At 32.1% G+C, this 10811-nt stretch overlaps 3 protein-coding genes across 8 annotated transcripts; 2 read left to right on the forward strand and 1 right to left on the reverse strand.

The window, feature by feature from the left end:
- The first annotated feature begins 329 nt into the window (after window positions 1-329).
- On the forward strand, window positions 330-2656 carry LOC138135841 (uncharacterized). 2 transcript variants are annotated; one of them, XM_069054765.1, is made up of 6 exons: window positions 336-424; window positions 1074-1188; window positions 1275-1442; window positions 1550-1850; window positions 1900-2281; window positions 2337-2656. In XM_069054765.1, exons 1-6 carry the CDS (start codon window positions 365-367, stop codon window positions 2625-2627), a joined length of 1317 nt encoding a protein of 438 aa, XP_068910866.1. In that variant the 5' UTR covers window positions 336-364; the 3' UTR covers window positions 2628-2656. The 2 variants fall into 2 exon arrangements, with proteins under 2 accessions (XP_068910878.1, XP_068910866.1); XM_069054777.1 differs by lacking the exon at window positions 1074-1188 and having other exon boundaries at window positions 330-424.
- On the reverse strand, window positions 2630-4665 carry Sumo (Small ubiquitin like modifier). Its single transcript, XM_069054803.1, has 3 exons — window positions 4477-4665; window positions 4273-4392; window positions 2630-3055 (listed from the first exon to the last, which is right to left on the reverse strand). Exons 1-3 carry the CDS (start codon window positions 4492-4494, stop codon window positions 2921-2923), a joined length of 273 nt encoding a protein of 90 aa, XP_068910904.1. The 5' UTR covers window positions 4495-4665; the 3' UTR covers window positions 2630-2920.
- Window positions 4666-5416: 751 nt separating this feature from the next.
- On the forward strand, window positions 5417-10627 carry Polr2L (DNA-directed RNA polymerases I, II, and III subunit Rpb10). Of its 5 annotated transcripts, none has more exons than XM_069054830.1 (3): window positions 5417-5685; window positions 5737-5832; window positions 10344-10627. In XM_069054830.1, the coding sequence occupies exon 3, from the start codon at window positions 10359-10361 to the stop codon at window positions 10560-10562; it is 204 nt and encodes a 67-aa protein (XP_068910931.1). In that variant the 5' UTR covers window positions 5417-5685; window positions 5737-5832; window positions 10344-10358; the 3' UTR covers window positions 10563-10627. The 5 variants fall into 5 exon arrangements, with proteins under 5 accessions (XP_068910931.1, XP_068910922.1, XP_068910940.1 ...); XM_069054821.1 differs by having other exon boundaries at window positions 5418-5685; window positions 5737-5828; XM_069054839.1 differs by having other exon boundaries at window positions 5418-5685; window positions 5737-5798.
- The last annotated feature ends 184 nt before the right edge of the window (window positions 10628-10811 follow it).

Below are 10811 nucleotides of genomic sequence, written 5' to 3' on the forward strand. Positions count from 1 at the left end.
TGATTAATGAAATGACTCATTAATCACTGCCGTGATTAATGGGTATTATTAAGGTCGAGCAAACAGACGTATAAGGGGTACATTATACAATAGTCGTGGATAAAAAAAAAAATTGGCATTTTTGCAATTATGAATTGATGAGGGCGTTATGAATTCATTACGCCCGCTTACTCTTATTACGCCCTGTATTATGCCTCGGTTGTTATGGACATGTTTACGTATTTCGTATCCTAGGAGTTATCATGCTATTATACTAAAGTGATAAATAATTTTTTTTATCGCATTTAATTCAAAGGTTAAGTTGCTTACTAGATATATTATATATTTCGTTACAGTAACATCAGGTGCACGATTAGGAGTGATAATGGATAACAAAGATTTATTTGTTATTGGAGCCGAATTTAAGGAATTAAAATATGATGGGGTAAGCATATTTTTCCAGGTGTATCATTTGAGAATATAATATAAAAATATTATTTTAATTTAATCGATGAATTCCACTTGTTTGAAATTCCTTTTTTTTAATGGATATAAAGACCTAAGACTTTTAGGCCTCATATCTCTATTATTTATGGATCGATTTTTGTGGAATTTAACAGATATCTAGATAATTTAAAGGGTGGAGATTAATCTCGTGTTATTTAAGTACCTCCAGTGTTAAAAACGCTATTTTTATTTGTGAATTAAATCGTTTTTTGTTCGACACTGTAAGAATTTGAGAATTTTCTCCTGGTAATAGTTGGTTGCAAAAAAAACGGGAACTGTTAGAATAAAACTGACATATTTTTATAATTATTTCAGAGTGTGAAACCTTCTTACGATAGATAGATTAGAATTATGGTCAAAATTCAATGACATTTTTAAAAAATTATTTGATAGGTACTGTCAAGTAGACAATTAATTGACTAATGGACAAAACAAAACCAAGCTTACATTAGGAAAATTTTCTTTTCCCGTTTTTTTTTGCAACAACTGTACATATCCACCTCAGTTGCAAAATTGGCTTATTAGGTACATCATTGTTTCGAAATACAATATTTTATGAGATTTCCAAACACATATATTTTTTGCAGTTTTTAGATTGGTTTGTTCGCATATCTGATTTAAGCATACATCTAAAAAATGAACCGACTTACTTAATTTCACAATTTGCCTTCATCTTTGGTGGATTAGTAACATTTTTACATGGTATGTACGCAAAGGTGATAGTCACACAATATTCTCAAACATAAATCGATTTTGTAAATTCTAATGGAATGTAACAATTTTTTTAGCAATGATCAGAGGAGGAAGACTCCCTTATTTATGGTTGGGCATCGTAATACATGGACTTGTTATAGAATGTATGTGTTACATTCTTCCGGACATTGACAATTTTTGGCACTCGCAGACTCCTATAATACTTTTAGGACGGCGACTTCCTTTGCACATCATATTTTTATGTAAGCATATACTTAGGTGTATTAAAGATGTTAGATTTGTAACAGACATGCCAATACCTAAAATAACTCTGTTTTTGAGTAAATTGGACCTAAATTTTTTATTTTAGATCCCTGTTTTGTTTATAATTCCTCAATAGGCGTAGCAAAAATGCAACTACCACTGTGGGCAGAGCCTTTTGCTGTTGGTCTAGGTTCTGTATTAATAGACGTACCGTACGACATCGTAAGCGTAAACTTTTTACACTGGACTTGGCACGATACAGACCCAAACATTGCCGACCGGCACTATTGGGTGCCTTGGAATTCTTATTATTTCCATTCTACTTTTGCAGCCAGTTTCACATTTTGGTTTCATATCACACGAAAGTATATCTGTAACAGTAAGGGAAAATGGATACCAGACCAGAAGTAAATTTATTTACGTTTTTTACGCAGTAACTTCTTCATCAGATTTTAGATGGACAAAAGAGATTTTATGTTCCGTTTTGGCTGGACTTTTAGGAACACCAGGGGGAATTTTATTGTTTCTACCAATTTATCATCCATTACATGATATCTTTAAGATACATTCGGAAGTAACGTATTTCATTCTCTTAGTGACATTCCTGTTGATAATTTGGTCAGCCGATCGAACACCGAAAAAAAGTGATAACGTCAAAAGTGATCAACACAGTGTACATTGGAGTACATGGTTATTAGTACTTTATCTACTCATACATTACGTCATTTTCTTGATTATTCCTGTGTTCTTTAATCCAGAAGATGAAGTAGCTATTGGTCTTAAGGAGCCCATTGGTCCTTGTAATGAATATACGCCAATTAAAACTGCTTTTGGTATGGTAAGTAATAATTTTCTGTTTTGTAAAGAGCTTTTAAATTGTAAACACTTTCTAGGCTTTACAAAAAAGAAAATATTTATGTGCAACAGATTATGACGAGAAATACTTCAACTGGCATTGCCTCCCTGACAATAAACCTCCATCAGAAGGCTCATACTGGTACACCGCATGTGGTGTACCATTTCCCAACAGAACTGAAATAATAGTGATCATCAGTTTAATATGTTTGGCTGGTGCTACAATTTTTGGGAATTTGCATTTTAGATCAGGTGGTGATAGCGTGTTCCACCACACAAATAAAAACGACAAAAAATCAAATTCCCCAGTTAAAATAAAAAAACATTAAAATAATTTGATAATAAATTATCAAAAGAGGTTGTATTTTTTAATTTTAGAATACAAAATACAGAACTGAACTTCCTTTAAAAAAAAAAAAACAAAGATACAGTACAGAAATTTTGACAGTGAAACGCGACAAAAACGAAATCATGTAGTGCAGATTAAGTAGTTATTTAACCTTAAAAATTATATTAGAAACTAGCTTAAGTCTATACATAAAACTACCTTAATTGACCACAAACACTGGGAGATTCTCAATGCTAGCGGTAAATATAGGTAAGCCGCGTTATAAAATTAATTTTAACAATATCCACCAGTTTGTTGTTGATACACTTCAATAGTATCTCCTTCCTCCATTCCCAGGGATGTTGGAGTGTCCGTTTCATTGATTGGGGTGCCATCAAATCGGAATCTCACAACTTGCATGCTTAAACCCTGAAAATGTAATAAAAACATTGTTTAACAACACAAGGTAGATTAAAAATTAAAATAAGCAGTTTCTATGTTGTACAGATTACAGCCACCTTTAAAAATTAAACAAATTACCAGCAAATATCCTTCTGATTCCAATGCATAACACAACATTGCATTTCATTTTTATTCAACTAGTCCAATATTGCTTCAATATTCAATTTCCTGAGAAATTTTTTCATTTATAAATAGGATTGGTAAAGTTACATATTCTTTTAGTGTCAATTAAGGCCCATTAATGTTATTGACAAACTTATCTTATCTAAATTTATATTATAGTATGTAATTACATTTGAGTTTGGATTCTACTGTAGATTTGATTAAATAGATTTTGAAACAATGTTCAAAGGTGCATTCATTGTGATAAAAATGAGCATTCCATGTTGACAATGTGTTAGTTCCAATGGATTTTGTTTTAAAATATATAATTTGCAACTTTAATATAATACACAGATCTACATTTTTATTTAATAATAAATTTATAAAAGTTACTTTAGGTTGTCAAAAATTTAGTACTTTGCACCTTAATACAAAACTTCAGCATTCTCCTCACACCCATTTTGTGGGCTGCCTCCCCGGCAGCTTTTAGTAACCAACTAAAAGAAAAATTTCTAAGGAGAACCGTATAATTACATTTACAATAAAATTAAGTCACGCAAATTTAGACATCTGACATAAATTTGGAAATGCCATTTCACATTATTGCTAACAATTTAAATTACAGTAGACAGGTATAGTTTGTCCAGCAAGAGCATGGTTGACATAAAAGACACTAAATTCTACATAAAGCAAGGAGTAGTTAGCACATGTAAAATTTGAAATATATCCTTCAAGCAGGAACACTTTTGCCCTGATTGCCCTGAAGTTTATTATGCTATTTTCTATACACTTGTTCAATCTCGACATATCATATATGTTTATTTAAAACAGTTAAGTCTAGTATTATCAATTCTATTATCAAATCCTTGCAAGGTTGGTACAAACAGAATACTGTATACTTTCTAAGCAATCTAAGGTGATGTATATGATAGAAAAAATAAATCCACAAAAAAGTATACAAAACATGAATCATTTCTGCTAATTCTAATATGGCTAGTCATCCATAATAAGAATAAGTAATGTCTTACTATTAAATTAAAATAAATATACGTAAAAAATACCAACACGGTATAAACACTTACCGCTCGTTCACAATACGCGCCCATCAGCTTCCTTAGAGGGGTGTGCTTTTTTATCTTAAATTGGACCACGGCGTTGTCTTGTCCCAAAACTTTTAAATTGATATGCTCTGATTCATTGCTCTTGATTTCCTCAAATAAGTCAGTATCAGTCCAAATTTACACAAAAAATAACGTTTATGGTTAGGAAATAAAAGTCATGTTTACCTTCTTTTCATCACCCATATTTGAAAAATTTGGTTGTAGCTTGTTGTGTTAACTAGGACAGTAGTTTTACAGAAATGCAATAGTTTTCTTAACAATTTTCTCTGCACTTTAAACCGCCTATTAACAGACACGATGCTTACCGCTAACAAAATAATGGCCGGCTAGCTTGCAAAGTAGCGGTAACTACTCACAGGAAATGACTACTCAGTTAGTCAAAGCCGCCTCTAACAATTTAAATTTGTACTTCCGTTTTGTTTACAAAAATCTCTAAGACGTTCTTAGATATGCAGAATAAAGAATTATAAACAAAGATTATTGTCTACTAAATAAATTCTTTATGGATGTAATTAGCTTTATGATAATTTTTAGTTTAAAACTATATAAATTAAAACGAAGTTAATTGATTTGTATGTTGTCGTTAGAGGACAGCTCGTATTCGCGGAATTTTCACCAATAATCAGTTTCACCAACAGATAAATATGAAATACAATAAAATCTCATACAACAATACAACATAATAATACAACAGTCCCTCAATAGTCCTTAAGAATCGCGTTTTAAAAAAATATATTGCTACTGGAACACTAAACATACAGCCCAAGTGCATATTAATAACATTTAATAATAGGTTAATTTATTTAATTGTCATACGGCCGGTTTCACCAACGTTAGATAAAGTTAACTGTAGGTTAAAATGCTTCGTTACTTTGGTTACCTATTGTTACAACAATGTTTTCGTACATTTTAATCTATAGTTAAATTTAACTTACGTTGGTGAAACCGGCTCATAATATTTTACTTTTCATATTGCTTCACCCACATTTGAATTTTATTGGAATTTGAAAAGCTTTTATTAAACAAATATTTTTCTAAAATGTGTCCTTTGTAGTTTGATATTAGGACGTACTTAAAAAAATACGTATTTTACTATTTTAGGCTTTAGGGAAATTTATAATTCTGTGGTGGCAATAATGTTCAACAACAAACGAAATGGAAATATAATAAAAATAATAACCTACAAACGTGTTACAAAACATACATCTAAGCAATTAAGCATACATGTGTGGTTCTAAGCATTCTAAGTTCTAACCTAACCTTTTGGGATTTGCTGTTGTTAACAGAGATTTGTTGTATTTGGCGTGCTCTAGAATATACAGTGCATTTGAAATCGTACTGACATTACTGACAAAACAGTAATTCATTACAAAGGTAACTTGACTTTAAATATTAATAGCATGATAATTATTATTCCTGTTTAAGAGTTTAAGTCGATGTTTTGGCCAAAACAGTGTGAAATTTTTTAATTCAACTTGGGAGTGGAGGTGATTTAAAATAAAACGTTTTTTAAATATGTAGGTAGGTGTATTAAAAGGGTATACACAGCATTTTTTTAACTGTTGCCATAGGGAATTGCATGTTAAAACTTTTACAAAAAATAGTGTTTGCATTTCGGGTGTGAACGGCGATTTTGGCCCTTTGGCGTCTTATAATCCCTCGGTCCTTCGGGCCTCGTGCTTATAATTCCGCCGCGGACCAAAATCGCCTCCTTCACGCCCTTAATACAAAAATATCTATGTATTTCACTATTTTTTCGACAGTTTAGAATATTGAATTGTAATCTAACCGATAGTTTAAAAAATCATCCAACTTTATTCCAAAAATGGTTTGAATATTTTCATCAGAACAAAAGTTAACGGAGTATTAGATATTTATGCATTAAGGGAGATAAGAACATGATTTTTCCCTGAGGTTGACGTGGTTACAATCTGAGGGCCTTTAGCCTGAGTAATTATAAGTCAACCGAGGGGAAAAACATGAATATCTCCCGTGGTGCATACAATATTTTATTCTTTAGTCTCTGTACTTAAAAGTTAAAGTTTTATTAAAAATATTTAGCAGGCAAGATTGCGTGAATATGTGGTTGCTATAGTTTCGTTCTCATGAGTTTGTTGTCAATAATGTGGAGGGCGAAAAAATTTGACAAATCCCAAGGGAGATATGAGTTGTTTTTCACAATCTCTATCTATGACGAAAAAAAACAATATCGTGTTACTAAAAAATAAAATCATTTAAATCCACCTTAAAGCTTTGAAAAAATAAATGACATGATTCATTCTCAAAAATCAAGTTGAGTTGTTGGTTGCCAATGTGATGCAATAAATAAAATAGCTATTAAAATGAATTGTTGTTCTTTTAGGCCTTAGGGCGCAAAAGGCATTATTTACGCCCGCAAATTACTGTATAAATGACTTCATTTGGATACGATTTTACAAAAAAAAATATTTTAGTAAAAGTGTTTTCTTGCCACTATCATTTTTAGCAGGCTGAAATGGTACCTAGTTGATTTTTGTCACTTTCATTTAAAAAATAAATAGCGAGATCTGCTCGAGGCTGATTAAAATAAATAATAAATTAAAATATAAAACCTAATTTTTGTTCCCATTTCGCCGACTACGTTTTTTTGTGAAATTATTTACATTCATTAATTTCAACTTTAGAGAGTAAAATTAGTCAAATAAAACTGCTTGTCGTTGTTCAAACAGTATGCATTACGTAGTCTTATTAAAGATTTATTACTAAAATAAAAATTAGCACCAAATCTGCAGTGGTTGGTTCATTTCATAAGTTAACAGGGGGTATAAGTTTTACCATGCAATTCCCTATGGCAACGGTTAAAAAAAAACGCACTATATACTCCATCCAGCGAGAGATTGGGAGATTTTAAATTGTAGACTTGTAACCCAACACTACAAAATGCACTACAGTAATTAGCGCATAATTTTAGAGCAAAAATAGTAGTTTATTTAACGAGTTCGTTTTAATTTCGAAACAATGATGTAATAAGCCAATGTTGCATCTAAGGTGGATATGTATACACTATTCAGACACCGCACGGTCCCTTAGTCTATCGTTAAATAAATAAATAAAAAAAAATGCAAATAAAAGAAACAACGGAAATGTAGGTATACTGGGTGCCCCAAAATTCGCGGAACAACTTAGCAGTGCGTTGTTAAGTAGTCATTAAAATATCAGGTAAAAATGCAAAAAAAATCTATCGTCGTTTTTGAGGAAGATATGGACCTATTTGTTACATTAAATTTGGCAACATTTAAAAACATTCTGTGTATCCCAATAGTCTGCAAATATTTCATTTTTGTCGTATCCATGGAAATGACAGAAAAAAATCAAAGCCATGTTGCCTAACGTTATTTGAGGTAAAACGGACACAAAATTACTATGTATTTGGAAAAGCTGGAAATAATGAAGACAATAATTGCAAACCTGATCACAATCGTTCAGCATTATTATGCCACTGGCTAGTAAAAGACAAATAGTCAAAATATTTTTTAATATTTAAAATAAATGAGATCAAAGCTGCACCTTTTGAGCCCCCATATCTTCTAATCTAAGAGGTATATAATTTTTTTATTATTTTTCTCATTATCCTCTAGCATGAGTTGACATTGCCTCATTGAGTTGTTCCGCGAATTTTGGGGCACCCAGTATTTCTTAATATTTTTGTAGAGGTAAAGTCAAAACGAAACATGACATCACGTGGTTTGCGTAGAAGACGAATGTAGATCAGTTTAATCCAGCTTACGTATATGACAGTGGCGGAGTCAAACATTTTCTTTTGTTTATGCTATAGAGTATAGAGAATGTTTAGGGGAATGTTCTGAAGATGAAGATAGTTTTTATTATTCTATTAGAAGTTCTACAACAAAAGTAGATGACCTCGGTGTAGAATTTCTTTCATCAGATGAAAAAAAATTGAGTTTTGGTTAAGTTTTTGCCCCTAAACCGACGACTTTATGATACGCGCCCTAACAGCGGTAAATTGGAGAGCGCGCATCCTAAGCTCCGCTCTGTCATGTTTCGTTTTGCTCAAAAGGGGATGTGGCCTAGTTGCGCAGAACAATATACGCCGAAGCCTGTTTCACAATGAAGCAGGTTCTTTACCGTTTGTCATTGTTATAAGAATGTGATTTAGTTGATAGAGTGACAAAAATGTTGCATTCATTGACGTGCATACATCTTCTCCAAACATGAACATGTGGTCAAACTGCCGAAGCGAGGTTAAAATGCCGTCAAGCAATTTTTGTGGATGTACATCAGGCTTTAAAAAATCTGCGCACGTTTTGAATAAGCCAATTGGAAGCTGCTATTTAAAATACGCGGGCACTAGGGGGCGGTTTTATTACTATATCTGTTGGTTGGCCCGACTTTAGGTATATTATTTAATGAGTTCGTGTGTAAATTGGGCTCTTTCCTCTTTATGGCATGAGTGGGCCAGTTTAAAACGCGAGTGAAACGAGGGTTTTAAAGGCCCACAAGTGCCAAAAAAAAAAAAACAATTTACACAAGAACGAGTTGAATACAACGTTTTTTTGTTCGATGAGCTCCTTAAAGGCTCGCTTAAAATCTTTAAAATTAGTTTGACGTGTCATTTTGACAAGTTGTTACATTTATCAAATTCCTCAAATTCTGATAGTGTCGAACAATACGCTGCGATCAATTAAAAAATAAATCGAGTCGGCGTGTTACCTATGGCAACCCATGCTATAGCATAGGCTCCAAAGCAAACTCGATTTACTTTTTAAATGATCGCTCGGTAGTATGTTATAGGTACACCAAGGTAGAGAACATATTTTTCTAAGCCGAGTTGGATTATTACCCGAGACGCGAAGCGTCGAGGGCAATAATGTAAGCGAGGCTTAGAAAATGTTCTCTACCGTGATTAATATACAATTTTTTTCACTACTAGATATAATACATTAAAACCCTTTCTGATAATAATTATTAATTAAATTATTTTGTCTGATGCGACTATCCGAGTTCTCATTTTTCAACGGTTGCTATGAAAATCGTCACGTTAACCAAAAAATTATTAACCTTGGGAGAGAAATTCTACTTCTGGGGTCGGTTCGAGTCAATAATGACGCCTTCTGAGACTAGTAGTGAAAAAAAAAAAGTTATTGCTTGAAGATAAATAAATAATTTACGCTAGGTAGTACTTTCTCTGCGTAGAATTTAGTGATTTTTATGTTAACCAATCTCTCGCTGAACAAATTTTACAATTGTTTTTTTAAAATGTTTATAAACTTACATAATACATACATTATTATTTCAATAGTAAACAGCATTAGAAACAGTTATTTCCATTGTTAAAATGAGAAAATAGTTACTTAGTATCGAGCGATCTAATTAATTTGTAATCGAGTCATCCATGGATTTGAATTTGTATGTCTAGCGATTGATATGTCGAGATCTAACCTGTGTTTCAATCTGTGTTTATTGGAGCGTGGAGTTCAAGTAACGACGTACGATTTCGGATTCATGAATAACTCGATTACAAATTAATTTGATTGCTCTTTACCTACCTACTAATTTAAAACTTAACACTTTGATTGTATATGACTCAATTGGCATCCTGCAATGATTTAATTGGTTCAGCATATGTTTGGCAGTGAATTAGAGAGCATGCTTTAGCGTTTAACACATGAACACAAAGCATTTTCTCCAATTTGGTTTTAAGAGATATAGAGGCGTATATTGTGAGCAGCAGTTCGGATGAGATATTGTTTGGGTCTGATGAGTGATGAGGGCCATATACAGTGAGTGTGTTAATATGTATTGTGCATGATGAGAAATGGTTTGATAGGTTTTATAATGCTAGATATGCATATAATCACCTTATAATTATTGCATTTACTCACAATTACTTCTTAGATAATTTTATTGCATTATAGAGGCTTCTTTCTAAATAAAAAAAAAGTTGTAGTTGTAAAAACCGCTAGCATAATTATGATATCCACATTAACACTTATCAAATTTTGTTACAAAGACCATAATGTTGATATTTTTAGATATTTATTGTCAAGATGATTATACCAGTCCGCTGTTTTACTTGTGGAAAAGTGATTGGAAATAAATGGGAAGCTTATTTAGGTCTTCTACAGGCCGAATATACCGAAGGAGATGCATTGGATGCGTTGGGATTGAAACGATATTGTTGTCGAAGAATGCTTCTTGGTCATGTAGACCTTATTGAAAAGTTACTCAATTATGCACCTTTAGAGAAGTAATAATTAAAATAAATGATACGTTTAGTGTAGAAAGGAAATTGCAAATACATTATATTTTAACTACATACTTCAATTGCTTTCTTAAGTTCCATATTGAAACAGGTGGAATAAATTTAAAATTTTGTTTTCGTTACGTAATTTTTCGTCATTTTGAAGAAATGTGTTTCAGTATGATAGAAAAATAACAGTTCAGTTACTCTAACGCTAAAATTATGAAAACAATGTTTGTGATGAACTCAAATTTTTAGT

This window comes from Tenebrio molitor, chromosome 1, assembly GCF_963966145.1.
Source record: "Tenebrio molitor chromosome 1, icTenMoli1.1, whole genome shotgun sequence".
Lineage (NCBI taxonomy): Eukaryota > Metazoa > Arthropoda > Insecta > Coleoptera > Tenebrionidae > Tenebrio > Tenebrio molitor.

Bases quoted from the DNA above. Each gene is read 5' to 3' on its own strand.
- Sumo (XM_069054803.1), bottom strand. The intron at 3,056-4,272 runs GTAAGTGTTTAT...TTACATTTTCAG, and splicing joins GCGCGTATTGTGAACGAGCG to GGTTTAAGCATGCAAGTTGT.
- LOC138135841 (XM_069054765.1), top strand. From the start codon at position 365: ATGGATAACAAAGATTTATTTGTTATTGGAGCCGAATTTAAGGAATTA. The intron at 425-1,073 runs GTAAGCATATTT...TATTTTTTGCAG, and splicing joins AGGAATTAAAATATGATGGG to TTTTTAGATTGGTTTGTTCG. The intron at 1,443-1,549 runs GTAAGCATATAC...TTTTTATTTTAG, and splicing joins TTTGCACATCATATTTTTAT to ATCCCTGTTTTGTTTATAAT.
- Polr2L (XM_069054830.1), top strand. From the start codon at position 10,359: ATGATTATACCAGTCCGCTGTTTTACTTGTGGAAAAGTGATTGGAAAT.